The sequence below is a fragment of the Dromiciops gliroides genome, chromosome 2, assembly GCF_019393635.1.
Source record: "Dromiciops gliroides isolate mDroGli1 chromosome 2, mDroGli1.pri, whole genome shotgun sequence".
Taxonomy (NCBI): domain Eukaryota; kingdom Metazoa; phylum Chordata; class Mammalia; order Microbiotheria; family Microbiotheriidae; genus Dromiciops; species Dromiciops gliroides.
The window spans coordinates 438,729,661-438,757,586 of record NC_057862.1 but is presented as its reverse complement, the minus strand read 5'-3'; the positions used below and the strand labels follow the sequence as shown (position 1 = coordinate 438,757,586).

General features: G+C 44.0%; 1 protein-coding gene across 2 annotated transcripts in view; it reads right to left on the bottom strand.

Annotated features, from left to right (window-relative positions):
* Window positions 1-18,245, bottom strand: part of HELZ2 (helicase with zinc finger 2) — a 38,979-nt gene extending 20,734 nt beyond the window's left edge. Inside the window, exons 1-9 of one of the 2 annotated variants that reach the window (XM_043985677.1) lie at window positions 14,938-15,740; window positions 12,589-12,763; window positions 10,748-11,962; window positions 9,117-9,300; window positions 8,846-8,953; window positions 7,985-8,511; window positions 7,091-7,729; window positions 1,758-2,541; window positions 612-687 (exon numbers count right to left, since the gene is read on the bottom strand). In XM_043985677.1, coding sequence (XP_043841612.1) covers window positions 612-687; window positions 1,758-2,541; window positions 7,091-7,729; window positions 7,985-8,511; window positions 8,846-8,953; window positions 9,117-9,300; window positions 10,748-11,790 — 3,361 coding nt within the window. In that variant the 5' untranslated portion in view covers window positions 11,791-11,962; window positions 12,589-12,763; window positions 14,938-15,740. Of the gene's footprint in view, window positions 1-611; window positions 688-1,757; window positions 2,542-7,090; window positions 7,730-7,984; window positions 8,512-8,845; window positions 8,954-9,116; window positions 9,301-10,747; window positions 11,963-12,588; window positions 12,764-14,937; window positions 15,741-18,122 lie in introns of those variants that run through there. The other variant, XM_043985678.1, reaches the window with a different exon arrangement.
* Window positions 18,246-27,926: the final 9,681 nt, after the last annotated feature.

Below are 27,926 nucleotides of genomic sequence, written 5' to 3'. Positions count from 1 at the left end.
TCATACTCCTCTGTATTGCATGATGGTTACCAAAGTACTTGACATATACCATCAAGAGCCATACAGGTGGATATGATCCAACGGAAAGCTTCCCTACCCCACCACTTCCCATCCCTGATCCCTGTATCCTAAGTCTTGACTCCCCCATACCCTTAGCATGTGCTAAAGAAGATCACACACACAAGGTTGTACCTATAGTCAGGTTGACCAGAGTCCCTACTGTGGTTATAAAGAGAATCCAACACTCCACCTCTTTAAGTGTGCCTCTTCCCCTCCCTGAGAAGTTGCAAATGATGTTTGATCATAGTCTTAAAGGGCCTGAGAAGAAATAGTAAAAATTTCTATACTGTCCCCACCCCCCATACATACAGTGACCTTTGAAGGATCCCTGCCCTTAATAAGTCTCCCTTTTGAAGACAAGGAATTGGAAAGCAGCAACCTCACCACCCTCATCCATTCCCCAGGGGCCTGACTGGTAACAGTGACCAGAAACTGAATAAGACTAAATAGACAGCTAAGGTTACCTCAAATAGGGTCCTTCATGCCCCCATCCCCACAGGACCCAGATACATGACCTTCCAATTTTATGCCCCCTAGCACTAGACACCCACCTGGCAGATTTTCAAAATTCTCCACTGCTACTTCTCCTAGTTGTTTCTTCCTCAGTTCCTGCCTCAGTGTTTTTACCTGGAAAATAGACCCAACAGGGGGAACAATTAGTGACCTCAGCCCAGAGTAAACAGTATTCCTCAAGACTCCCACCCTATATGACCAAACTTAATACCCACACCTCAGCCTCCAAACTAATCTCATCAGAACCAAATACCACTGTCTGTGACCTTCACCTAGAAAAAAAATGCATCAAACATATATTCCCCCTCCCTTTCCAATACCACCCAGAACAACAAAAAGGTTAGGCCACTTTCTTCAGGTCATTCCATGGTTTATAAAAATACCACCTCCTCCATGAAGCCTTCAAAGATTATTCAGAGAAAAGGTAAGTTTTTATCAGCTTCACTCTTCTAGGTGATGGGTCAACCCCACCCCCTACTATTTCTAGTCTCCATTAAGAAACAGTGGTATCTGAAACCTATATAATGTGATCATAAAGGACATGAACTATTATTTGCTAAAGGTAATCATTCTACTATTTGTGCATTTTCCTGTTTCTACATAAGGAGTAAGAATAAGGATAAGGACTAGACCTGAGATTTTATCAGCATAGGGAACTCCCAGGCGACAGAACTCTCTATACACATAGGTTGGCACTTTCTCTTAGAGAGTGGTCTGAGAAATATGAAAGAGTAAGTGACTTGCCCAGGGTCACACATCCAGGATGGATTAGAGTCAGGACATGAACCCAGGCTGTTCTACCTTCAAGGACTTCTCTCTATCCATTAGACTATGCTGCCCCTGAGCATGTTTATCTGTAAACACATACTTAATGAAGATGAATCATTGAGAGGGATGTAATAAAGGACCCCAGAGATCCCTTCTTTTTCAGCTAAAGGAGAAAAGTTTAGACCACAAAAAGTTCCAAAAATTATCATTACTCCCCAATCCATACACAGGATACTGCTTGAGGATCCTGTGAGGAACTATGGGGCTCCCAGAGTGCCTAATGGACATTTGGAATGGCTATCATTTGGAGGTGGGAATTTAAATACAAAGTTCTGCCTGCCCATCTAAAAAATCAAGATTCTGATTCCAATCCCTGTGGGAGAGAAAAAACAAAAATGAAAGGAGGGGCCAATCACCTGAGAACCATGGGACACAACACAAATTTGCTTCAGGTCAGGGCTGTTCCACTGGTAGTCCCAGATATGATAGAATTCTTGCACCTTCTCAATCACCTCCACTATCTCAGCCCTGTTGAACCATGATGTCATGGTAATATCTCTCTCAGGAGTACCAGCCACGTGGCAAAACATGAGCGGGTACCTGCATGGGTGGCCAGGGATCTGTCCACTAGCCTGAATAGGGTTGCCCTTAGCCACATAAAAATTCCGAGACACAAAGGAAATGATGGCTTTGGTGGAACGATAGTTTTCATGGAAGATGACCCTGCTTTGGGAAGCCAATTCGTGAGTCTCCCGCTGGTAGTATTGGAACAACCGATTGAGCAGTGTATGGTCAGCAGACTTCCTGTCCCCCACACTGAAGAGTTTGGGGGTGATTTGCATGTGGTCCCCAGCCAGTACAATGCGTGTCTTCTGGGTGGCATAGGCTAGTGGAATTATGGCTTCACATTCTAACATCTGAGCAGCCTCATCAATTAGAATGTGGGAAAAAAACCCAGGTGGCACACACAGGGAGCGGGACAAGGTAGTGGTGGTGATTATAATTCGGTGCTGCTTTAGTTTCTCCTCAGTTGGGAAGCAGAAAGAACGTCCATCACTTGAGAGGCAGCAATACTGCAGTGTGGTTGGGTCTGTCTGGTTGAGAAAGCTTTCAGGGTTTTTGACCCTCAGTGGCACAGCCTCAGGGTGTCCAGCTGTGACATAGGCATGAAAGTACTCACGGATGTAGATGTCAGCAGCACTACAGAAGAAAAACAGAAGAGGTTCAGGAGAATAGCTACAGGATTTCCTCAATTACTTCAATTCAATTTAACAGTTATTTCCTGCCTCTTACGTGCAAGGCACTATGCTAATTAATGCTAGGTACACAAAGAAAAAAAAAGTCACAATCCCTGTCCCTCAAGGAGGTTACGTTCTATCAGGAGATGCAAGCCATACAATGTAAAAGGAGGCAAAGAAGGTCCAAATTGCTTAAGTGAACGTTTAAATTAATTTAATTTTTAAAGTGCTTAAGGGAAATTTGATAAGCTGTGGAAAAACATTTAATAAATACTACGCTAAGCACTTTTGTTCAGAGAAAGGAGAGATGGAAAGAAAGAAATGTGTAGGGGTGGAGAGAGAGGGAGAGAGAGAGAGAGATTGTAAGGAACTCCACTTTCAAAACTATTTAAAGGTATTAATCAAGGGCTGATTATCCAATTTCTGTCATAAATGCTTAATCCTAGGATGTCCCCACCAAGTAAACTCAGGGAAGGCACACTTAGACTTGAGGGGGCAGGGGTGGCGGCGCGGAAGCTTCCCATTTAACAATATGTTCCAAAGAAGTCAGTGTAATAGCCAAAGCTCTGTATTATCAATATCACTGCCTCTATCCATTGGTGCAGAAAATTGAGAACTAACTCTATAGAACCACCTCAGAAAACTGGACTAAAAGAAGATATCCTAAAAGGAAAGGGAATGGCTGAAACACCTGGACCCTAAAGAGCTCTTCTTTCTGAACCTTCCTTTTATTATCTCCCTCCAAACCTACCTCCACCAGAGTAGACTGGGACAATGACTGTCATGAACCCTTCCCAGGCTCCAGAGGGGTAGTACCCAAAGTTTTCCAGCTTTCTTGACCTGGCTAGTAAGGAAAACAAACCATCCTTTTTCCTTTAGTTCAGTGGAAACAAGTTAAGACTACAAGCAAAGATAGAATTAAAGAAAGGGTGAGGCTTGTCTTACCCCTGATTCAACCAGGACCTATCTTAATTGAATGCTGCTTTAGTCCTGATAATATGATGGTCTAACCTTGATCTAGCACTAGTAGAATCCTGGTCCAATCCTGGTTTGATCCTGCTCTGTACCTAGTCTAACCCTACTCCAGCCCTGGTCCAATGATAATATAATTCTACTGCACCACCAGACCAACCCTGATCTAACCCCAGTCTAATGATTGTCTAACCATAATCCATTCCTGGTCCAACCTGAGTTCAACCTTAGTCTAACCCAGGTCTAATCCTGTTCCAACCCTCAACCAGCCCTGATCCAAACTTGCATAGTTGGGCACAGTACAGGCCTCTTTAATTTATTTCCATCCTCTCCCAGCTTCTGTCAACCAACATAGGGTTGAAGACTTGGCACCAATAAAGATGCATGTCCTAGTGTTGATGACTCTTAGCCTATCTTCCTAAATTCAGAGCCCTTTACACCAAATAGCCCTGCATCTAACTGACTCTGGCAGAAAACAGCTTTTAAAAGGAACAGAGGCAGTAAACAACAAATTATCTATATTAAGATCCTATTCTTGGCAGAAATAAACCAATCAACCCAGAATATGGTAGAAGCTGGCCTACTATACCAAGACCATAAAGATTAATTAGGAAACCTTGGTGACTAGATTAAGAGACAGTTTATGAAAAGACAGCATACAGCAAGAGGAAAGGGGAAATAATAAGCAATTAAAAATAAAATCAGAAAAAAATTTCCTTCTGGGTAGGGAAAAAGGAAATTATTCAATGCAGACTTCTGCTAATGATCATGAACCAATGACTTGATGTCCTCCATGGTCAACAGCAATACCCACAATCCAATCTCAGTCTCAGGTCCCTTTCCTAGAATGCAACTATAAATTCAGAGCCCAATATCCTAAAAGATATTTGGGATTCTTTTCCTACAAAGACGCATTACCTTGCATCTGTCCACATTGATCCTAACTCCAAACCCAGTTTCAACTGAGGCATAACATAACATTAAGCCTTATGCCAAATCTGATTACCAAGTCTCTATTTTCACCCTAGAGTAAGTACCCAATTGACAGCTTCTACCTGCATTTCCCACTGGCATCTCAAACTGAATGTTTGTAATAATGAACATATCGTTTCCCCCTACCACTCTTCCTAAATAATTTCTAGGAATGGCAACACCATCATCACATTGTCTTAGCTTGAAGTCATCTTTGAATCTTCCTTATCCCACACCCCACATATCCAATCAACTGGTAAATCCTATAGTTTCTGCCACCCCAATGTCTCTAATCCAACACTTCTCTATTACCATTGCTCCCCTCATTTAACCCTCCTTTCTTTTTACCCTGACTATTGCAATAGCTTCCAAAAGAAACTTCTTCCTAAAGATACAATTTTAAATGTTTTAAAATGTTAAAATCTATCTCCCCCCCCCCCCCGCCCTTTCCCATCCAACCTCCACACCACAGCCTGGGTAATCTTTCTAATGCTCTTCTATGATCATGTTACTTCTCCATTTAAAATCACCATTCCAATCAGAATAAAGTCTTAATTCCTGATCTTGGCATTCAAGGTCTTTCACAATCTTTCATGCCCCTAATAGACAAGTCTATTCCTCTTCATGTATTCCATGTTCCATTAAAATTAAGACTACTCTTTGTATTCCCTTTTTTTTGCTGTAACTTCTCCTATCTCTATGCCTGTGTTCATATTCTCTTCCAAATGTAGAATAGAGCCAATATGTTGGTAAACGTTTAACAACTGGCCCTGGGGAATGAGACACAAAATAGATTGCTTGGGTGAAGATGGGGGGAGGGCAGGTAAAAGGAAGAAGGTAAAAAGAGAAAAAACACCAAGATAAACTTCCCTTCTTAGAGCCCTATATGGTGTCATCCAAAATGCAGGAAGACCTCTAGGTACCAGAAACTTATTTACCTATATCCAAGCGTATACTGGTAAATGTTTAACCACTTATATGAATACAATGGAATACTATTGTGCTGTAAGAAATGATGAGCAGGAAGAGTTCAGAGAAACCTGGAGGGTCTTACGTGAGCTGATGATGAGTGAGATGAGCAGAACCAGAAGAACATTGTACACAGTATCATCAACATTGAGTGTTGACCTACTGTGATGGACTATATTCTTCTCACCAATGCAATGGTACAGAAGAGTTCCAGGGAACTCATGATAGAAGAGGATCTCCAAATCCAAGAAAAAAAAAGAAAGAAAGAACTGTGGAGTATAGATGCTGATTGAACCATATTATTTCTTTTGTTTTGGGTGCTGTTGTTTTTTTTTCTATTTTGAGGTTTTGCATCACTGCTCTGATTCTTTCTCTTGTAACAGGATTAATGCAGAAATAGGATTAATGTTATTATGTGTATATATATGTGTGTGTATATATATATCTATATGTATATGTATAGATATATATAGATATAACCTATATCAGATTACCTGCTGTCTAGGGGAGGGGGGAGGGAGGGGAGGGAGGGAGGGAGAAAAATCTGAAATTGTAATGCATGTATAAACAAAAGTTGAGAACTATCTTTACATGTAACGGAAAAAATAAAATATCTCAAAAAAAAATAAAATAAAATAAAAATAAAGGGGAGAAGCTAAAAAAAAAAAAAAAAAATGTTTAACCACTGTCTGGGAAGCTGGGGTGAGGAAATTATGCATGGCACTTTTTAAGTTTAATATGCATTGTTAACATTTTCTCCATCACTTCCTTAAGTCTAGACAAACAAGACAATAAATCAAGCCCTGATTTTCAGGGTTTGCTGATTTCCAGGGTATGAATGCTCACACTGAAATTTTAACATTAGTATCTTGGGCCTGGTTTAAGCTGGCTCCAGCACACCCCATAAGAGCCTACCACTATCACCCAATCTCAAATTGTGAAGTCCTTCACTTCAGATTCTACCTCCACCATAAACCTCCCACCCCCTTGCTCACACCCATATCCAAGTGAAAATAATCTCTGTCCTCCCTTTGCCCAATCACATTCTACCTCATATCAGCCTTGTTTATGTAATCTAGAGAAGCAAAGACCAGATCATGAAGTACATAATCCCTGTCTTCAAATATTTGAAGAGTTGCCATATGGAGGAGAGATTAGACTTGATTCACTTGACCCCAAAGGAAAGATGCAGGACCATAAAGGAGGGGAGTTACAAAAAAGATTCCCAATGATTAGAGCTATCAAAAATAGAATGACCTGTCTCAATCAGTGGTAGGTAGCCCCTCTCTGGAGGTCTTTGGAGACTATAACCAGGTATGTTACAGAAAGGATTCCTTTGCATTTAAGGACTAGATTAGATGATCACTGAGGTCTCTTCAACTCTAAAATTCTGTGATTTTGATTCCGTGTATATGTTGCCTGTAAGCAAGAACTATGTCAGTTTTTATCTTTGTGTTCCTAGTGCATTGTCCACTACAGTACAATATTGTACATGATACTATGCTATACCTAGTGGATACCTAGTAAATGTTAGTTGAATCAAGCCCCAGTCCTGACCCAAAGAAAGCTGCATCTGCCCTTGCCGCAGCCCAGCTCACCTGTTTGTGTGGGTACAGATCAACACTTTTGTGTTTGGTTGTTTTATAACCTCTAGTGTGGCCATAGCTAGTGTGTATGTCTTGCCTGTTCCAAATGGGCCATAAATGAGCAGCGGAGGCACTCGGCGCAGACCACTGGCTATGCCTGTGATAAAGGAGATGGCCTGCTTCTGTTTTGGATTACCACGGAGTTCCTGGGGAGGTGGCCTCAAAGAAGGCAGACAACAAGCAGGTACATTAGGTGCCACCAGTCCTTCATCCTGAAGTGCATCAATGGCTTGGTGCCATATCCCAAATACAGTCCTGTCAATTTGAAACTGGATTTCCATAAGCTGTATGTCTTCATCCTTAAGTCCCAAGGCAGAGCAACAGTGGGCTGGCAGCAAGAGCCACACATTCTGCTCTGAAGTGGCTTTGACTTCCACATGAACCTCATACACACGATTGTCAGGGGCAGGAACAGGTGCCATATAAGCAGTACTAACAGCTCTACTAAGCAAGTAGCCCTGGTCTGTGTCTGGTGTCAGGGAGCAAGGAATTGGAACCTTGGCATATAGTTCTCCAGGTGGTGCAAGCTTCATGCCCATTGCCAAGGTCTGCATCTTGGAGGTCAATGTGACTTCCACCTGAAGGTTCAGTCTGTGATGAAGAGATAAATAAGTTAGTGAGCTGTGCGTCTTACAAACCTCTCCTCTGGATCCCCTCTAAACCATCCAGATCCCTCAAACTTAGCTATATTTCTATTCTGGTATTTCCTGATCTCTGAATGATTATGCTGGGCCACTGAAGACATCATAGGAAAACATGGCTTCCAAACCCTTAATTGCCACTTTCCTCTGTTCCCTACTTTGTTCCTCCCTCCTCCCCCAGCTAGTGAGTCCATCCCATGCTCACTTGGCCACCAGCTCCTGCTGAGCCTCCTCTTCTACATATAAGAATTGATGCATCCTATCCCGATAGTTGACTGGAGTTATGGGGATCGGGTCAAAAGCCATTGACTTGTAGTACTCCAGTTGCTGGGGGCTTGCTTTGTACTTGACCAGCAGCTTCACCTGCTCGGCTGTCCTGGCCACACTGGGCACCACATGACGATTTCCACTGTGCCAGCGGATCAACTCCAGAAGGCAATCATGGTCCTGGGGACAGGTAGGCAGGATCCCAGGGGCCTCCCTCTGGCCCACTTGCACATGTAGCTTCTGGATCAGGACAGGCCGGCGTCCAAAGTCAAAAGCTACCCATTGCTCATAGCTACCAAAGGTGACACACTCCACCAGCACCTCCACCTGGAAGGTCATTACTGCACCCTGCACATGGAATCTTGAGCCTTGGGCGTAAAGCTGTCCTCGTGGAAGCCCAGGACTCACCAAGGAAAAGACTGCTCCCATCTGATGTTTGAGGAGGGCCACATGCTGTAGTGGGTCCTATAGAAGTTGTGGGGTGAGAGATGTTGCAACCTCAGCAGTTTGGCCCATCTACCCCTAACTTCTTCCTCTCCCTCCATTTCCTCCAATCCCCTTCTATTCTCCCCAAAAGCCATGCCAGCACCTCAGGGCATAGCTTTTCTTCTACTAGCTGCCCCCAGAGGTCAGGATGCAATCCAGCACAAGTCTTATGAATCCCAACTTCCCCAGTCATATTGGCATACCTCCATGGGCAATCCTGTAACCCCATCATCCCGGTGACTGCTTCTATTGTTGTGAGAAGGGGGCTGGAACATTTCACATACTCCCCACTTCCCCAAACTGAGTCACGAACCTTAGAATGGATGATAAATTTCCATCTGCATTGCGATTTCTTGTCCTCTACCTGGCATTGTAAGGGCTGGTCACAGTACACAGTTACGTCACGTATAGACTCAGACATCTGATGAGAGGCAGACGGGCATAGGAGGCTGTTAGCAGAAGAGATGCTGCCCTGGCTCTCCAGCCTTACCCCAACTATTTGTGGGATCACATGCAAACCCTTTCCATTCTTCATCCCTCTTCTGAAGTCCCTCCTCAAAGTCCTTTCCCTAAGCCCTACTCACCACCAGCATTTCATTGTTGCAGTGCTGATATTCATGTAAAAGCCGGTCCTGGTAGGAGAGGAGTCCATCCTGCCGGGCTGATTCCTCTCTCATCTGGGCTGCCTTAGCCCGCAGAATCCATTCCTGCAGCTCTTCCACGGAGTGTGCCTGGGTGCATCCATTCCCATACTCACAGATATCCAGCCTAATACAATGGGAAATACAAAGAGAGTAGTCAGCTGGATGATGATGTCAATAAAAATCTTGTCCTACCCTTTTCCTATGCTGCTGAGGGAGTAGAGTAAGGTCAGATGGAAAGCATATTTGATTTGGAATCAGAAGACACTAGGGTTCAAATCCCAACTCTGATACTTACCACTTATCCTGATACTTAAGCAAGTCACAGCATTTTGCCTCAGTTTCCACATCAATAAAATGAGATGATCTTGACCTATTAAATCCCTTCCAACTTTAAATCCATGGTCTTATGAGCCCATATTAATGTTTTGGTTTGGTGAGACAGGAACATGCAAAAGGAGTGACATTTGTAGATTCTCCCCCGCAGGCTGGAGCCCTGAGAATGGGGACTGAGGGCTAGAACAATGGCTTACATGAAATCTAAGACTTGGTGAAAAATGAAGGAGGGTATGGAGTAGCTAAAGTATCCATTCCTTCCCCAGAGGCCAAGACTTGGGTGGTTTGGAATGGAAGCACTAAAAGGTGCTCTGCTTCCACAAATGATATAACAGAAAGAACACTAAAGTGAGTCAGGTAGCCAGAATTCCCAAATTGGATATGAGTCCTTACAATCGCCTTCACATGTATCCCTTAAATCTCTCTGGGGGGGCAGCTAGGTGGTGCGGTGTATAGAGCACTGGCCCTGGATTCAGGAGGGCCTGAGTTCAAATCTGACCTCAGACACTTGACACTAGCTGTGTGACCCTGGGCAAGTCACTTAACCCCAATTGCCTCACACACACACACAAAAATCTCTCTGTGTCCGTTTCCCTATCTGAAAAATGAGGAAAACAGCTCTCCTGTTTACCCTAACAGAGCTACAGTGATGATCAAATGAGATAAAAAGCTAAGAAAGCTGAAATCCCACTCTGAGCATACACGAGGCCTTTGCTGGTAGGCTCTCCTTCCTTTTTCCCCTTCCCTTAACTGCCAGGGACACCCTTCTGAAATCAGCTTCCATTTACACTGTACACTTACACTCCATATATCCATGTAAGTACATGGTTGTCTACATGTTGTCTCCCCATTTAGAACGCAGAATGTGAGCTTCTTGAGGGCAGAGAATATGATCTTGTCTTTCTTTGTGTCCCAAGCAATGATCAGTACCTGGTACATCATAAGTGCTTAGTATACATGTTTGCTGATTAACTCACTGTAAGTCATGTTCTGTGTAGAAGTGGGGTACCATTATGGAGCTAAGTCCAGTCAATGTCCTGAACACAGAAGTTTAATATTTGCTGATGAATGAAGGAGAAGAAGGGGAAGGGTGGGAAAGAGCTCTCTGAGTACAGGCATTGAGCACAAACTCCTCCTCTCTCCCTATCAAGTGCCCAGCCTGGGACAGGCCACACGACTCCATGCTCAACAAATATTTGCTAAATGAAATGCTGACTTTCCTGCCCCAGAAGCCTTACCTGCTGCAAAGTTTGAATTTGCGGAGCCCCATGGGAGGGGCCCGGTATTCCCATAGGGCCCCCTTGTCATAGGACACCATCTGTGTGTGCTCCAGGGATGAGCAATGGTTCTCAAAACTCTCTTGGGAGCTGCAAGTCACAAGGCAGGCACGGCAATACAGCTGAATCTGGGGTGCAGCAGATGGGCTCCCATTTCTACCACCATCCTCACTGCTGGTCCCAGCCCTTGCTCCAGATTCCAGTGTGACTGGAAGCTCAAGCAAGTCAGAACGAGTCAGGCAGCCCATAGATTCGGCTTCCCACACTGCCATCTCCACATCACTGTGAGCGTACTGACAGCGAATGGCCCCATGCCGACAGGGGTATCCTCGAGACACATACATACAATATTCCAGCAGGTGGCCTTGCCGGGGCCGAGGCCGGATCTCCACTAGCTGTTTCTTTCTACGACCCTCCTTTGTTACGTGCATGATCAGCAGGCTAGAGGCCCCATGACGCGGGCACGGCAGGTTTGGGCCCCGAACAGTCACCTGTGGAGGGCAGTTCCGAAAGCAAGGCTTACAAAGTTCCTGGAAGTAGCCTCCAAATTCGGCCCCTATTTCCTCAGCTGCAGTCAGGATTCTGGGAGTCCCTTGGTACAAGTTGCCCTGCACTTTAGCTTTCAGCCATAGTCTGGGAATATTGTTTTCCCTCTCAAAAGTCCAAACCAGTGCTTCCTCTGAGCTTCGGGCAAACGTGCATTGGTTGTGGTGTTTCCGGCAGCCCATCCCAGGTCTGTAGTAGCGGCACACTTCATAACGTCTAGGCCGGGGGAAGCTGGGCCTACGTCCAACCTTTCTCCATTCTTGATGCTCAGGCGCTCCCTTGGTCCTTGCCAGGAGAATCTCACGGGGGCAGTTGTGTTCTATGGAATGCCATATATATGTACTCTCGTTCAATGGCTGGGAGCAGACTGAACAGCCCACGCGTAGGTCCAGTTGGCTCTGGAGCCAGTCCAGTTGGCTCTCAAGCCGAGCCAGAGGCCCCTTTCTGAGTGACGGCATCTCCCTCCACAGGACGTTTGAACTAGATATAAAAAATATCCAATGACTCCAGCTAAACGTGCTTCAGATGCCCCAAACTCTGGGTCAGTTTGCAGCAGGCACAGCAAGGTCCTCGAGGTAGTTGGACCTCAGGATCAGTTCATCCTCCAACTCATGTCCTGAACTCAGAACCCTAGGGAGATGGGAAGAGTCATCACTCTGAACTGGAGATTGGAAGGGGAGGGGGACAGAACAGATGACTCCTTCAAGGCAAAGATAGCCAGTTGCCCCCTCCAAATAGGGTTGAGCCCATCTGGAAAAAGAAAGAAGAGGCATGGCCCTGCCCTGGATGTCCCAAGTATGATGTGGGATAAACTTTAAATACAAACAAAGCTTTAGAACTTACAGTGGAAAACATAGAAATAAATGTCTAACTAATTACAGCTTTGGGTAGAGGACAAAAGGTAACAAGCAATGACCACAAGGACAAGGTGACCAGAGATAGGTGAGGTTCCTTTTGGAAGACTAAACTTCATGGAGAAGCTAAGTTTGGAGAAGACTATGGAAAGAGAGATGGACATGGTTTTGTGAAAAAGAAGGAAAACTTTAGGATTGGCTACTTTTCCAAGATGAAGAAAATAATTTTCTCTTTTACTCATCTACAAAAACCAAATGACAAAACCCTGATGGCTTGTCTGTCCTATAAACATTTTTCCTTACCATCAACACTGAAGTATCACCCAGACCTCCCCCAGGAGTTCATGGGGCAGGGCCAGCTAGAGATGTGGGAAAGGAGGTTCCTATGATGACCCCTCTAACCTGGAGAAGTAGGAAGGCAGGAAGATGGCAGAGAGCTTTCTTGTCACAAATGGGGAGAAGGCCAAAGAAAGTTTCTCTTCCACGGGCCCCTCCTTCCATCCCCATTCCAAACTCCTAAAGGTCAATTCTTCCTAGAAGTTGAGATGCTCCAACTTCCAGAATGCCAGGCTGGCCCCTAGTTGGGAGAGATTATCAACATTATCACCATCACCAAAAACCTCCACTAAGGTTTTATAGGGACACAGCAACTTTATGCAAAAAATTTCTCTGATATTCAGTGACCTCTTCCTCATTTTGATCTTCTAAGGCTTAAGGCTTAACATCTGACTCTACAAACTAGTAAACTAAGGAGCTTTTCAAGCTTCCTAAGTCCATCTGTATCCAGTGAGTTCCCGCAAAAAACCAATCCATTTGAGGGTCAGATAAGGGGTGGAAGGAAAGCAAAGTCTGTGACCTTTGGGACCCCAGCAGAAGAAGAGATTCGACCTGGCCCCAGGATACAGGTTGTCACCACAGTAAATTCTCTCTCTCTTCCCTACTCCACATGTCAATGACCAAGATAGGTTAGGAAAAGCAGGATGGGATGGAAGGGAGGAAAAGTAAGCTGGATGGCATTGGAGATTCTCAAGGAATAGTCCATTACATGGGTGAGGGAAGCAAAGACTGGATGATAGCCTCTGCCTCTGCACCCAGAGGTAAAGATCAGACAGGCTAGAAATCTAAGGGCTCCCTCCTAACCATATTTCTATCTCTTCAAATCCTGAGGTCTGGTTTTCTCATGTAATAAAATAAGCCTTTGGTCCACCTCATGTGCCTCAGTTTTCCTAACTGTATAATGGGGAATCATATTACTTTGGCCTTTGAATAGCTGGAATCAAAGTCCCAGAGAAATAAATCATCCCCCAGACAAACCACAACTACTTTCTCCTTTCTTTTTCCATTTCTGTATTAAGCAGACCCCAGGACCATATGTGCATTAAGTCAAGCTAGCATAGTTACACTATCCCACTCACCACCTTTTAATCCTGCTCTCCCATTCACCCTCTCAACTGAGGTTGCCTCATATTTCTCTAAAAAGTATTGAATCTGAGGGCAGCTAGGTGGTATAGTGGATAAAGCACCAGCCCTGGATTCAGGAGGACCTGAGTTCAAATCTGGACTCAGACAGTTGACACTATGTGACCTTGGGCAAGTCACTTAACCCTCATTGCCCACCCCCACCCCCAAAAGTATTGAATCCATTCATAAGAGCACCTTCCCTTCTCATCTCGCATGACCCATAAATCTCTTACCATCTCATCCTTTACCCCTGCCCCATGGGATTCCTCATATCCTTGCTATGACAAACCCTTCAACATGTGCCCTTGATCCCATCCCCTCCATTCTCCATCAGACTGTTCCTTCTCTTATCCCTATTCTCTTACTAATCCTCTCTCTCTCCCTATATAGTGGTGGCTTCCTTCCTACCTACAGACTCACCCACATCTCTCCCATCTTTTAAAAAGAAAAATAAGTCCTCACCATCCTACCATCCCAATAACTATCATGCTATCTTTTCCCCTTTTGATGTCTAAATTTCTTGAGAAGGCAGTTTACACAAAGGACCCATATGTACAAAAATATTTATAGCAGCACTTTTTGTAATGACAAAGAATTGGAAACTGAAGGGATACCCATCAGTTGGGGAGTAATTGAAAAATTTGTAGTATATGACTATGATGGAATACTATTGTACTTTAAGAAATGATGAAGAGAGGGGCAGCTAGGTGGTGCAGTGGATCAAGCACCAGTGATTCAAGAGGACCTGAGTTCAAATCCGGCCTCAGACACTTGACACTTACTAGCTGTGTGACCCTGGGCAAAGTCACTTAACCCTCATTGCCCCACCAACAAAAAAAAAAAGAGAAATAAAAAGAAATGATGAAGAGGATAGCTTCAGAAAAACTTGGGAAGACTCATATGAGCTGATGCAAAGTGAAATGAGCAGAACTAGGAGAACATTGTAATGATAATCAACTCTGAAAGCTACTATCAATACAATGATCCATAACAGTTCCAAAGAACTCATGATAAAAGATGCTATCCACCTCCAGAACAAGAACTGTTGAATACTGAGGGCAGACTGAAGCATATTTTTTTCAATTTACAAAAAAGAAAACCAAGAGGAAGTTTACACTTGGTACCTCTACTTCCTCTCCTCTCACTCCCTTCTAACCACTGGTAGTCTGGTTTTCAACTTAAACAGCTCTCTCCAAAGTTACCAGTGATCTTTTAGTTGCCAAATCTAATCATCTTTTCTCAATCCTCATCCTTCTTGTCCTCTCTGCAAGATATGATACTGTTGATTACCTCTTCTTGGATATTCATCCCTCTCTGGGTTTTCATGACATTGCTCTCTCCTCCTCTGTCCGTGGTTCTCCTCCTAGCTATCTGACCAGTCCTCAAGTCTTCTTTGAGGTATCTTCATCCAGGTGATGTCCACTAACCATGGGTGTCCCAAGGCTCTATCTTGGGCTTTTTTTTTTTTTTACCTCTATATGCACATGGATATATGTGCATATCAATCTTTTTTTTATCTTGGGCTTTCTTATCTTCTACCTCCATACTAATTTGATTGGTGATCTCATAAGCTACCATGGATCCAATTACTATCTTTATGCAATGATCCTAAGATGTACTTATCCAGGCTTAACCTCTCTCCAGACCTCCATTATCACATCTCCAACTACCTACTGTACACCTCAGAATTGGAAGTCCTAAAGACATCTTAAACTCAGAATTCAGGACTTAGTATCTTTCTCCTCAACCCTAAAACACTGCCAATGTCCAATCTGTTGCCAAGTCCTATAGATTCTATATCTGTAACATCTTTAATATATGCCCCCTTCTCTCCACTCACATAGCCACCATACTGGTATACTTCTTGGCTGGACTATAGCAAAAGTAGACTAATAGTTGGTTTCTCTGCCTCAAGTCTCTCCCCACTCTAGTCCATCCTCTACTCAGTAGTCAAAATGATTTTCCTAAAGGGCTGGTCTGGCCATGTCACTCCCCTACTCCCATTTCAATAAACTCCAGTGGCTTCCTATTCCTTTCAGGATCAAACACAAGGTTCTCAGTTTGGCTTTTAAAGACATTCACGGGCAGCTAGGTGGCACAGTGGATAAAGCACTGGCCTTGGATTCAGGAGGACCTGAGTTCAAATTCAGCCTCAGACACTTGACACTTAATAGCTGTGTGACCCTGGGCAAGTCACTTAACCCCAATTGCCTCACCCCAAAAAAAAAAATTAAAGACATTCACAATCTGGTCCCCTCCAACCTTTCCAGTCTTACTACCACATACCCTATGAACCAGAGACACTGGCTTCCTTGGTGTTCCTAGAACAAGGCACTCCGATTCCCCCTTCCCAATTCCGTTTATTTTCACTAGCTGCTCCTCATGCCTGAAACTCTCTATTTCCTTATGGCTTCCTTCAAGTCTAAACTAAAATCCTGCCTTCTGCAAAAAGCCCTTCCTGAATCCCCTTAAGATTAATGCTTTTCCTCTGCTTTTACCTCCAATTTACCTGTATATAATCTTACTTCTAAATAATCGTTTGTATGTTATCTCTCCCCTCTAAGAATGTGAACTCCTTGAGGGTAAGGGCTGATTTTGCCTCAGCACCACCAATGCTTATCAGAATACTTCTCACTTAAGTAATTAACACTTGCTGATTGATTAATCAGTCAATAAAGATTTGTTAAGTATCAACTATTTATGGATTGATTAGCAGATGGTAAGACACTAGAGTTTAGGAGGGGAAAAAAAAGAGGGATACAAATTAATCAGTAACACAAACTTTCAAATCTTTATGGCCACCTCTCCACACTTGAGAAGTAATTCAGATTCTCCCTATTGCTCACAAGCAAAATCAATGGAGGAACCAATGGGACTTCAGGATTGTTTGTCCTGGAAATGTGGTATCTTTTGTTTTTTTATCTAAAGGGAAAGTTGTTGGGTTGGTTTTTGGTTTTATTTTGCGGCTAGGTGGCACAGTGGATACAGCACTGGCCCTGGATTCAGGAAGACCTGAGTTCAAATCCAGACTCAGACACCTGACATTGTGTCACCCTGGGCAAGTCACTTAACCCTCATTGCTCCAAAAAGAAAAAAAAAGAGAGAGACCCTTGGAAGGGTAGTTAAAAGATCAATGAAACAAAGTATTTATAACATTGAAGTTCATTCCCCCAAACAGAAACTATTTTTCCAGATTGACATAAAAAAGTCAGTCCCCTTAGAGAATCAGAACAGACTGAAGATCCTTAATCAAATTTGGTAGTGCTCTGGATGATACAACCCAACTAGACATAATTTGCTTTGGCCAGGTCCTCATATTCTCAAGAGGACCCTCTCCCCCAAGGGTTTCTAGCTATAGTCTCCTCCCATCAATACTTTCCTTTTTTCTTGCCACAACTCCCAGGGCCAGATAGTCTGATGACTCAAAGGGAGGCAAAACTGTCAGCCAAAACAGCCATTCTTCTGCTCCCCTCTACTTTTCAGGTGGGAAGGGTTTCTCTCTGGCTCCAAGGATTTCTCTTCTGCTTGTAGGCCAGTGGACTTGGTGCTGACTCAAAAGGGCAGGAACACCCATTATCCTCTCTGATAGCCAAGGCCAGAACCCTGCCAAGTGCCTCGGCTCACAACTACTGCCCTTTCTCCCACCCCTTTAAGGCAGGTTCCCCAAGCCTCACTGGAGTGTCTTCTAAACCAGCCTCCGGGTGAGTCAGCAGAGGTACATCTCAGGTCAAGCAAGGCCAAAGCCCCGACTGTTTCTTTCCCAGGGCTCCAGAGTCGGAGAACCCCAGAATGCTGCCTTGGCGTTCTTAGGCTTCAGCTCAACTACAGTTAAACTACAATCAACTCTAGCTTCCCCACCTAAGAGGGTTCAGGAACAGGAACAGACCACCTCCAGGTGTGCACTGCACCCATCCCCTGTCCCTCTGTCAGCAGCACTTAAGAAATAGCAATCTCTCCTTCAAGACTCCCTTGAAATTAAGAAGAAACGCCTGAAGGGGGAGAAGGGTAGATACATTGGCATAGCCGGGAGGGGAAGAGTAGGAGAAAATAAAAACAAGATATGAGAGAAAAAGAACCAGGAAGCGGCTAAGGTGCACTGACACCTCAACCGCTGTGTGACTCCAGTCCAGGCCACCTGACTCTCGGTGTGTACTGTGCCTTAGCCTCTTCCTCTAATGTGGAGAGAATGATAGCATCCCCCAACCAAAGAACAGAGGCCGGGGCTCGGGAATAATGGCTGGAGGTGTCCCCCTCACTACCATCCCTACTCCATCCCAACCCATCCCCTCCAGAGTCTGGGGCACGCGGGGACAGGGATCCTGGCCCATTCCTAGCAAATGCAACACCCTGGGACCACCGGTTTGCCCCACCTGGGACTCGGGAAGGTCTGACCGGGGAAGGAGCAGGGAGTCCCTAGTCTTTGCTCCCTTCGCCCCGCCCCAGCCCGACACCCACCCTTGCCCGCTGTCCCGGACCTGGCTCTGGTTCTTGTAGTCCCCGGAGCTCTCCCTCTCGCCATTCAGCTACGGCCCGGCCTCCAGTCCAAGGCCGCAATCTGAAGGCCTCCTTCGCTCCAGTATCATTTTCGATTCTGCCCCCGGGGCTATTCAAACCTCTGACGCGGGATCGCGGAAATTACCTCACAGCTTAGACAACTCCCCCCCCCCCTTTCCCCCACTCCCTCGGCCAGTCCCTTTCGCCCCGCCCTGCCAAGCCCAGCCCTCCTTACCCTTCCTGAGCCCTCCCCAGGCCTCCCCAGCCCTCCTTCCCCAAGCCTACCCAGCCCTCCCTACCCTCTGCATCCCCCATCCAGAGCCACTCCCAATCTGGGCTCCGCCTCCGCTCGTCTCCCCTCTCCCGCGTAGCCCCAATTTCTCTGCTCCACCTTTCCCCCTTCACTCCTGGCTCCGCCTCCTTCACCCCACCCCCGGCCCTCCCCATCCCCAGCATCTTCACACCACCTTCAAGTTAGGTGGAGTTTTTAATGTTGACAATTTGCATCACACACTTTCACAAATGTAGTGACCATCTTCTCCCATAAACTCTGTGTGTGTTTCCCTCACAAACAAATCCACCCTCTCTCATTGGTTCTATGACTACGTCAGATACCAAAACACATTCAATCTGTAAACTCTCAGCACATACAAGGACAACTCTCTCCTAGTATTTAGCACAGTGCTCTGCACATAGGTTATCCACAGACCCTGGTTCTTTCAAGAACAAAGCTACTACATCTTCACAGGATGACACATTCAGACTTAGCAGTCTTACAGATCAGCTTTGCATTCCTTTTGAGTCCTGAAATCCCTACGTCAATGGCAACACTAAACGTCTGATTTATCTTGGATTCTGCCTTTAACTTCAACTCTATATCACCAAATCCTCTCTTCCCTGGACTCTCTAGGATTCTTCCCCCTCCCCTGATCCCATATTTATCCCTAACAGCCAAACTTCTATGATCATAACTGTAGAGCAAAGTTACTGCTCAGTCCCAGCTTTCACCAGCTCTCAACTTGATTTACTACAAGTTTCCTGACAGCTCTCTGCATTTCCAATCTCTCCTTCTACAATCTAATTTACACAGGCAGTCAAAGATGTGCATAGTAGATGGACAGGTTTGCAATGAATGGGCAGCATCACAAAAGACCCTTCTGCTTCCAAGGGAGTCAGTCTAGTATGTGCCAGTATCTTTCTTTCAGCAGTAGAGCCTTTGGCAATGCTTTTCCCAAGGCATTCTGGCACCTCCCTGTTCTACATACACACTGATTTGGTCCATGATCTTTGCATGCTTATACAACCAAAGTGATTTTCCTATAGTGCCAATAAGATTATGTCTTTCCTCTGCTTAGCTCACAGGACAAACTCCAAAATCATTAGGCTGGTATTCCAAGGTCTTCACGATTTTGTTCCAGTCTACTTTTCCAGCCCTCTCTCCTGCTTCTCTCCAACAGGAATCCCAGTCAGGATTCATGGACCCCAAGAAACTCTAAGCACATTTGCTTTGATCACACTTTTCAAGTGTCTGGAATTCACTTATTTCTTCTCTCCATCTATTCAAATCCAAAGTTATCCTTCAAATTCTACTTCCTTTTCCAAGCCTTCTCTGACTACTCAGATCTTCTTTGTTCTTTGCCAAACTCTGTCACCACCTCCACAGCCTCCCACAGACACACATCCCCACCTCTATCCTCTATAATGCTTAACTAGCTAAGACGTGATAGTAGGGATTTGTAATTCCACCAGACCATCAAAGGTGAGCTCTTGGATCTTTTACTTTCTCTGCAGGGCAGGAAACCAAGCTAAGAATAACGGGGCCAGGGCAGCTAGGTGGCGCAGTGGATAGAGCACTGGCCCTAGAGTCAGGAGGGCCTGAGTTCAAAATTGACCTCAGACGCTTAACACATACTAGCTGTGTGACTCTGGGCAAGTCACTTAACCCCAATTGCCCCACAATAATAATAATAATGAGGCCACTTGAAGGTTTTTAAGCTCTGGTGTGAAAATTTGAACTTTACATTTTACATTTAAACAATGTCTAGGGAAGGACACTGCTACATTTTTCTTAAAAGATTCTGTAAGGAAGTCATGGAAAGAGCAATCAATGAGCTTTAAATCAAAAGACCCTGGAATCAGGACACTGATTGGAGATGTTCTTCGACTTCAAGCATATTCTTTTGCTCTAGAGTTGTGAGGTTAAAGGGGTTCATGGGGGAACTACATTCTGATTGAGCGCTTAACGATGTGCGAGGTGCCAGAGTTCCCCAAACCATCCACTCAGACTTGGAAAGGAAGACTTTTCTGTAGAGTCCCAATAGTAGGGGAAACTGAGGTACCCCAACTTCGTGGGATGACTGGAGAAGAGGTTAAAAACATCACACATAAAAGCACGTATTGAGCGTTAGCTGACATGGACCTACAGAGGCAGTCTTAAATCCTAGGTTTACCTACAGTCTAAGAAAAGAGCCAGGAATGAGTAAACACACGGCTGGAACCGGCTGACAGCCGAGTGGGAGGGCTAGACCAGGTCGTGAGTGGATTGGGGAGACTTGCGTCATACAGGAGTTTGTTGATTGATTTTTGAGGCTGGGGAAGGGGTGTTTTGGGTGGGAGAAGGGGAGGCCTGTAAAAGTACTAAAGCGAATCGAGGAAGGACGGGTAAAGAAATGCCGCGAAGACCTGAAGGGAGTGATCCGGGTTAGATCTAGCTAGCCCTATGGGCCCAAGTGTAGTTTGGGGAGAGAAAAATCCTCCAAGATAACGAAGTTTCGGTTTCCATTTTCCGTTTCCACATAAGCAGCTCCGGCGTCACTGAAGGGCGGGGGGGGGGGGGGGGGGGGGCGGTTGGAAGCGGGTGGTGAGGTAGCTGTGGCAGGGGCGGGCCTGTTCTGTTTACCAACTCTGCAAAGCCGGGTTGGAATCATACTATTTGCGGTCTCTGGAGACGTGGTTTTTCCTGTGTTGCAAGTGAGAAAAACAAAGCGGGGCCCACTGGGGGACTGCATGGTCATTACCTCGAGCCTCCACTAGGACTTCCCCATCCTGGGGCGGGACTTTCCTAGTCGTGGCCAGCTCCAGGATAAGGCTTACAGCATTTCGGTCATTCACACTAGGCTTGTGCATGGGGAGTAGGGAGTAGGGGGGAAGGAGAAAAAAAAGCTTCCCTCCTTTCCAAGCAAGTAATATCACTTTAGTTTGCCAAACACTCCGGTCCTCACTGTCGTTTCCTCTTTAAATATTATCATATTTGACCTTAACAATAAACCTCTAATTGTTATCCCAATTTTACAGATTAGGAAACAGGCTGAGAACGATTGAGTGATTTGCCCAGAAACTGTGTTGTTTGTCCTTCGTTCTCAGAAGAGGACCAAGACTTCGGGGTGATGTCATAACTTACACTGAATTGGATTTAAGAGAGGGAGGACTGTGCAAGGTCACCAATATCACTCTCTCCTCTAGAGCCATCTGGGTCTAGTGTCAAGATACATATCAGACGGGAGATAGCCCTGGATGTTTTAAGGCAATTGGGGTTAAGTGACTTGCCCAGGGTCACACAACTAGTAGGCATCTGGGGGTGATATTTGAACTCAGGTCCTACTGACTCCAGGGCCAATGCTTTATCCATTGCACCACCTAGCTGCCCCTAGAACTGTGTAACTAGACATCCCAATTCAGCACTCTATCTACTGCACCATATTAAAACAAACAAAGGAATATACCTGTTGTCCAGATTATAACATGTAGTTGAATTGCCAACCCACTGAATAAATCCATCAATATAGGTATCTTTCACAGGTATAGCTGATGGACAATGAGATATGCTAAAATTTAAGAAAAGGAAGGGAACAGACTAGATCCCACATGGAAAATTGTACAGCGCTATAAACAATTCCAAGCTACTCCTTGACTCCTTGAAACTCATCTTTTTTTAAAGTATGTATGGGGGGCAGCTAGGTGGCGAAGTGGATAGAGCACTGGCCCTGGAGTCAGGAGTACCTGGGTTCAAATCCGGCCTCAGACACTTAACATTTACTAGCTGTGTGACCCTGGGCAAGTCACTTAACCCCAATTGCCTCATTTTAAAAAAAAGTATGTATGTATGTGTGTATGTATATGTATTTGTGTGTGTATGTATCCACAAACACAATTTACTAAGAACTGACTGATTGATCCTCACCTAGTCTCCATTCCCAGGCCAATGAATTGCCTAGGACTGACCAGAATTTGTCAATTCCAATCTCCTTCTGAGATTCCCAAGCTTTCTTTGTGTACTTTTGCTTGTTATGTAAAACAACTTACCTGGTGAAACTGAGAAACTTACTCTTCCCAAGGGCAGTCTCTTAGCTCTCCTGGTTCTGTTATCTCATGTATAAACCCTGTTCCTAGTCTGCATCTTTTGATTGTCTTAGTATCTGCTATGTACTACTCCAAGGTATAATTCCCCTGCCCTTATTAAAGACTTTAAGTTTATTATATTAATTGTTTTATTAATTTTCAGCTTGATATTATGTGTGTGACACACATATTAGCACCCCCATGTATGTTATATAGCTATAAATCACTGAACACAATAATTTCTGAGAAATCAAAAATGTGAGTTACCAAAAGATCAATGGAAACTAGTATCCTGGACAGAAACGTGCAGTATTTCAACACTGATGACTCCCATGCAAAAACGTAGTATAAAAACGCATAGTCACAAAAGAGTGTCAAGACCCAGGGAAAACTAATGAACAATCTGAATGACTTAATGTTGTCCCCATAATACGGTCTGACCTAAAGCAGGGCTCCTACTACAAATTACTACAGATGGAAAAGTCTTGTCTGCCCTGTTGGTCTGCTATTTACCCACTGTGGAATCGATTCAATTCAATACTGTTCAATTAAACAATATGGGCAGGTATACTTGTGCTAGACTGTGGAATACAAAGAGAAAGCAGAGAGTTCCAGTAAGTCGAGGAGGGTGCTGGTGGGAATTGAAGTGGAATACAACCTTTATACAAGTCAGTAAATAAAAAGAATATACAAAGTGGGTCAGAGTACAGTATTTAAAGAGGAAGCATGCTAACAACTGGAAAAACCAAGGACTCCTGGAGAAGGTAAAATCTGAGCTGTGCTTTGGAGGAAGCTGGGAATTCTTTGAGGAGGAGGATAAGGTACCAGATAAGGAAAAGGAGAGAGCCTGGACAGAGTCATAGAGGCAGAAGATGAAATGTCATGCATGAGGTACAGCAAGCAGTCCAGTTTTACTGAAACAGAGAGTGCATGAAGAGGAATAGTAAGAAATAATCCTGGAATAATTGTGGAGGGTTTTAATTTCTGGACAGATGAATGTATTGTATTATATCATATTATATTGTATCATGTGGTATCTTATCATATTGTATTGTGTTGTATTGTATGTCAGTTCCCCTTTGTGGACCTTAGCTCTTCATTTCTTTTTTGTTTGTTTGTTTTGTTTTTTAGTGAGGCAATTGGGGTTAAGTGACTTGCCCAGGGTCACACAGCTAGTAAGTGTTAAGTGTCTGAGGCCAGATTTGAACTCAGGTACTCCTGACTCCAGGGCCGGTGCTCTATCCACTTAGCCACCTAGCTGCCCCAGCTCTTCATTTCTTAAGTGAAGGAGTTGAACTAGATGATCTCTTGAGTTCTGGTTGTAATCCTATCTTCTTTCTGCTATGGGCTCCTGGGTACCTCAGAAGTTTTCTGGGGTATGTCAAAGAACCTTTTCCTTGAGAAATGAAACCAAAGGACAGACACACCTAAAGAGATAAGTGGCACCGGATCGACACTGAGTGAGCCCCAAGACCACCACCCTTCATTCCAGTCTTCCCCACCCCTGGGGGAGATAAAATTAAGTGTAGCTGCTGCCTTTGTGGAATGGGGAGGACAGAGATGGCTTGAGAGATCTGGAGCCACCCCTCACCCAACTTCCCCCAGCCACTACCAGTGGGGGCTGGTCCTCCCCCAGTAAGGGAACCTTTCCACAGTCAGATGATTGCCTCATGGGACCACCATTGGTCCTCTATAAAAGTATCTGCCTGTCTCCTGCTCGAGGAGAAAGATATTTCAGAGAACCATTTCTTTCTACCATGCCTTCTCCCCATGAGAAGAAGTCCAAGGTTTTCTCTCTTTATTTCCTTTCCCTAACACCTAAATAAACTATTGTTTTATTATAATTGGATATGTGCGCAAGAGGGTGTAATTCTTTAAGGAGGAATTCCTAAGAACCCCTACCCCAAACCCCCACCCAATTTCCCCATAACACTTTCTTCTATTTTTCCCCCAATGTTTTGACTTAGCATTATTATTTTTTTGATGGGGTATACAGTGAGTTCAGAAAAGACTAGTACCTCTGGTATAAGGGCTGTCAAGCCCTGGTGTCTACCTGATCCAACTAACCCGTGGCTCCAAGAAGCAGTAGCATACACAGCGGCCGCACCCTGATAAATCATTTTGGGAGACAGGCTGAACCAGGTTGAGGGTAACCAAGGAATCTCAAACCCCTTGGTGAGTTGGAGGCAGGAGGGGACCATTTACCCCAAGAATGTGAAGATTTCCCCTGGTGAAATAGGTAGATGAGAATAATTTGTTCCAATGGCCATGAAGGTAGCTAAAGCAGGCACTTGTGAAGTGCTTAGTGTTTGGTTATCATCATGGACACCAAAGTCATCCCACTGCATCTCAAGCCATTGCCAGTCATCTTGTCTCTGCCCTGCCACTGTATTCTGATGACTCTGGAAGAGAAAGTAGGGCTGATGACTTCATGTAGCTCTGCCTCACTTAAATTCAATTTATGCCCAAGTCAAAAGACATCACCCATATCATTTTTACCATTTTTTACCTATCTGAAAGTCCTGTGGTAACAGGCAAGTAATGAAGCAGCAGGTTTGGATACACTGAGAACTGTAGTCACAACCCTGCACACAGGTGGTCTAGGTCCATAGTGTCATCTTCTCAGTGGAAGCAGCAGTGGGATTCAGAAGCCCCCTGGGTGTCTGAGCAGCCTATTTTAAGAACTGCATTGCTACCTCCTTTTTTTGGTGGCAAAGAATCAGAAATTGAGGGGATGCCCATCAATTAGGGAATGGCTAAACAAGTTGCGGTATATGAATGTAATGAAATACTAGTATGCTATAAAAAATTATGAGCAGGTGGATTTTGGAAAAACCTGGAAAAACTTACATTAACTGATGCTGAGTGAAGTAAGCAGAATGAGGAGAACATTATATGCAGTAACAGCAACATTGTGATCAACTGTTATAGACTTAGCTCTTCTCAGTAATACAATGATCCAAGATAATTCCAAAAGACTCATGATGGAAAATGCTCTGCACATATAGAAAAGGAACTATAGAGTCTGAATGCAGATTGAAGCATACTATTTTCACTTTATTTGGTTTTTTTTGTTTTTTTCTTTCTTGTGGTTTTTCCCTTTTTTCTGATTAGTCTTTCACAATATGACTAATGTGTAAATATGTTTAATATGGTTGTACATATATAACCTATATCAAATTGCTTGCTGACTTGGGGAGAAGGAAGGGAAAGGAGGAAGGGAGAAAATTTGGAACACAAAATTTTACAAAAATGAATGTTGAAAACTATCTTTACGTGTACTTGGGGAAAAATCTTAAAAAACCCTACTAAATATGTAAAATACCTAAGAGTCAATCTATCAAGACACAATCAAGACTTGTATACAATTAAAAAATATTTTTAACAAAAAATAAAGATTGACCAATCAAAAAAAGGAAGGAGCTAGAAAAGGTGTCCTAAAAATTGTCTGCTTATCCAACCCTGGCCTGATTACTGAGGCAGGCAGGGATGTGATCAAAACACAAAATAATGTGCAAAAACTTCTGAAATGATAAATCCACTCACCATCATTGCATGGAATGTGTGCATACTTATAGACAACACAAAATTCAGTAGACCTGAAAGACAAACAGCTCTTGTTGGAAAAGAACTCAGTATCACATCCAAATAGCAGCCCTGAGTGAAACAAGGCTGGCAAATGAAAAATAGCTTACTGAAGTTGGAGTTGAGCACACGTTTTTCTGGAGTGGCCATACTGAAGGGGAGGTGCAGTGAATCTGGTGTAGGTTTTACAAGCAAAACCAATCTAGTCAACAAGCTTATATGCCTACCTAAAGGATGTGAATGACATGTTCACAACAATGTGATTGCCACTTGTTCACACTATATCACCATCATCCTTGCCTATGCTCCTACCATGACAAACCCTAATGAGGTCAAAGAAAAATTTTATGAAGACCTGAAGACCCTTATCATCAATGTGCCAAAAGAGGACAAATTTATAATTCTGGGTGACTTTAATGCTATGAGACATGGCAAAGAGTCTTTGGGACAAATGGAGTTAGAAACTGAAACAGCAATGATCGCTTACTACTGAAGACTTATGTATCTTATGACCTTCTTATTACCAACAGTCTTCCATTTACCTAAACACAATAAAACTTTGTGGAGTCACATTGACGTTTAATGGACTATGTGATTGTAAGGAGAAGAGACAAACAGGATGTGAGACTGATAAAGGTAATATGTGGCACAAAGTGCTGGACTGATCTGATACGTCCTCTCCAAGCTAAATATTCACATTCAAGAAAAGTGGCATCGGGGCAGCTAGGTGGCATGGTGGATAAAGCACCAGCCCTGGATTCAGGAGTACCTGAGTTCAAATCCGGCCTCAGACACTTGACACTTACTAGCTGTGTGACCCTGGGCAAGTCACTTAACCCTCATTGCCCCACCAAAAAAAAACAAAAACAAAAACAAAAAGAAAAAAAGAAAAGTGGCAGCCCAAAGGCAAAATGGCTACCAGAAGACTTAAAGTGAACAGATGAGAGCACTCCTCTGAGCAGGAACAATTTGTTGCTAACTTGGAGCCAACACATGGTTGGCAACAGTGGAGCAGTAAAGGAGTCAACAGCTTTCACAGATTTGTTGTACAACACTGCATTTGCTCATCTGAGTCAAAAAACTTACAAACATCAAGACTGGTTTGATGAAAATTATAGGGAAACTCGGAAGCTGCTAAATGAAAAACAAGAACTCCACAGGGTTTCCCATCAAAATAGTTCATCCACCTCTAAGAAGGCAGTATTTAACTCCATCAAAAGTAAAGTACAAGAAAAGCTTAGAGAGATGCAGTATTCTTGGCTCAGTACGAAGACAGATGGAATTCAGTTTTATGCTGATAATAACAATCCAAAGTACTTTTATGATGCCCTGAAGGTTATTTATGGGCCAAAGACATATGGTGTATCTCAACTACTTAGTGCTATGAACAAGACCCAGGAGAGATGGGCTGAACATTTCCATAGTGTTCTCAACAGACAATCATCAATCAATGCTGAAGCCATTGATGATTTACCTCCAGTTGAAGTCAATCCCTCTATAGACAACTTTCCAACTGAAGAAGAGGTTTTGAATGTCATTGGGCTCCTTTTCTATGGCAAAGCACCTGGTGCTGATTCTATTCCAATTGAGATTTATGAGGTGTGTGTAGGGGGGGTCCATTGCTCATACAAAAGCTGACTGCAATTTTCCAGGTTATATGGAAAAGGAGGTTATCCCCCAGGTGTTCAAGGTACACCTCCATTGTCCATCTCTATTAAGGGAAAGAAAATAGATTGTCCTGTGACAATCAGAGGAGGATTTCTCTCTCTCTCTCTCTCTCTCTCTCTCTCTCTCTCTCTCTCTCTCTCAGTCATTTATGGAAAGATCCTTGCCAGATTTCTCCTTAATAGGCTAATCCTTCA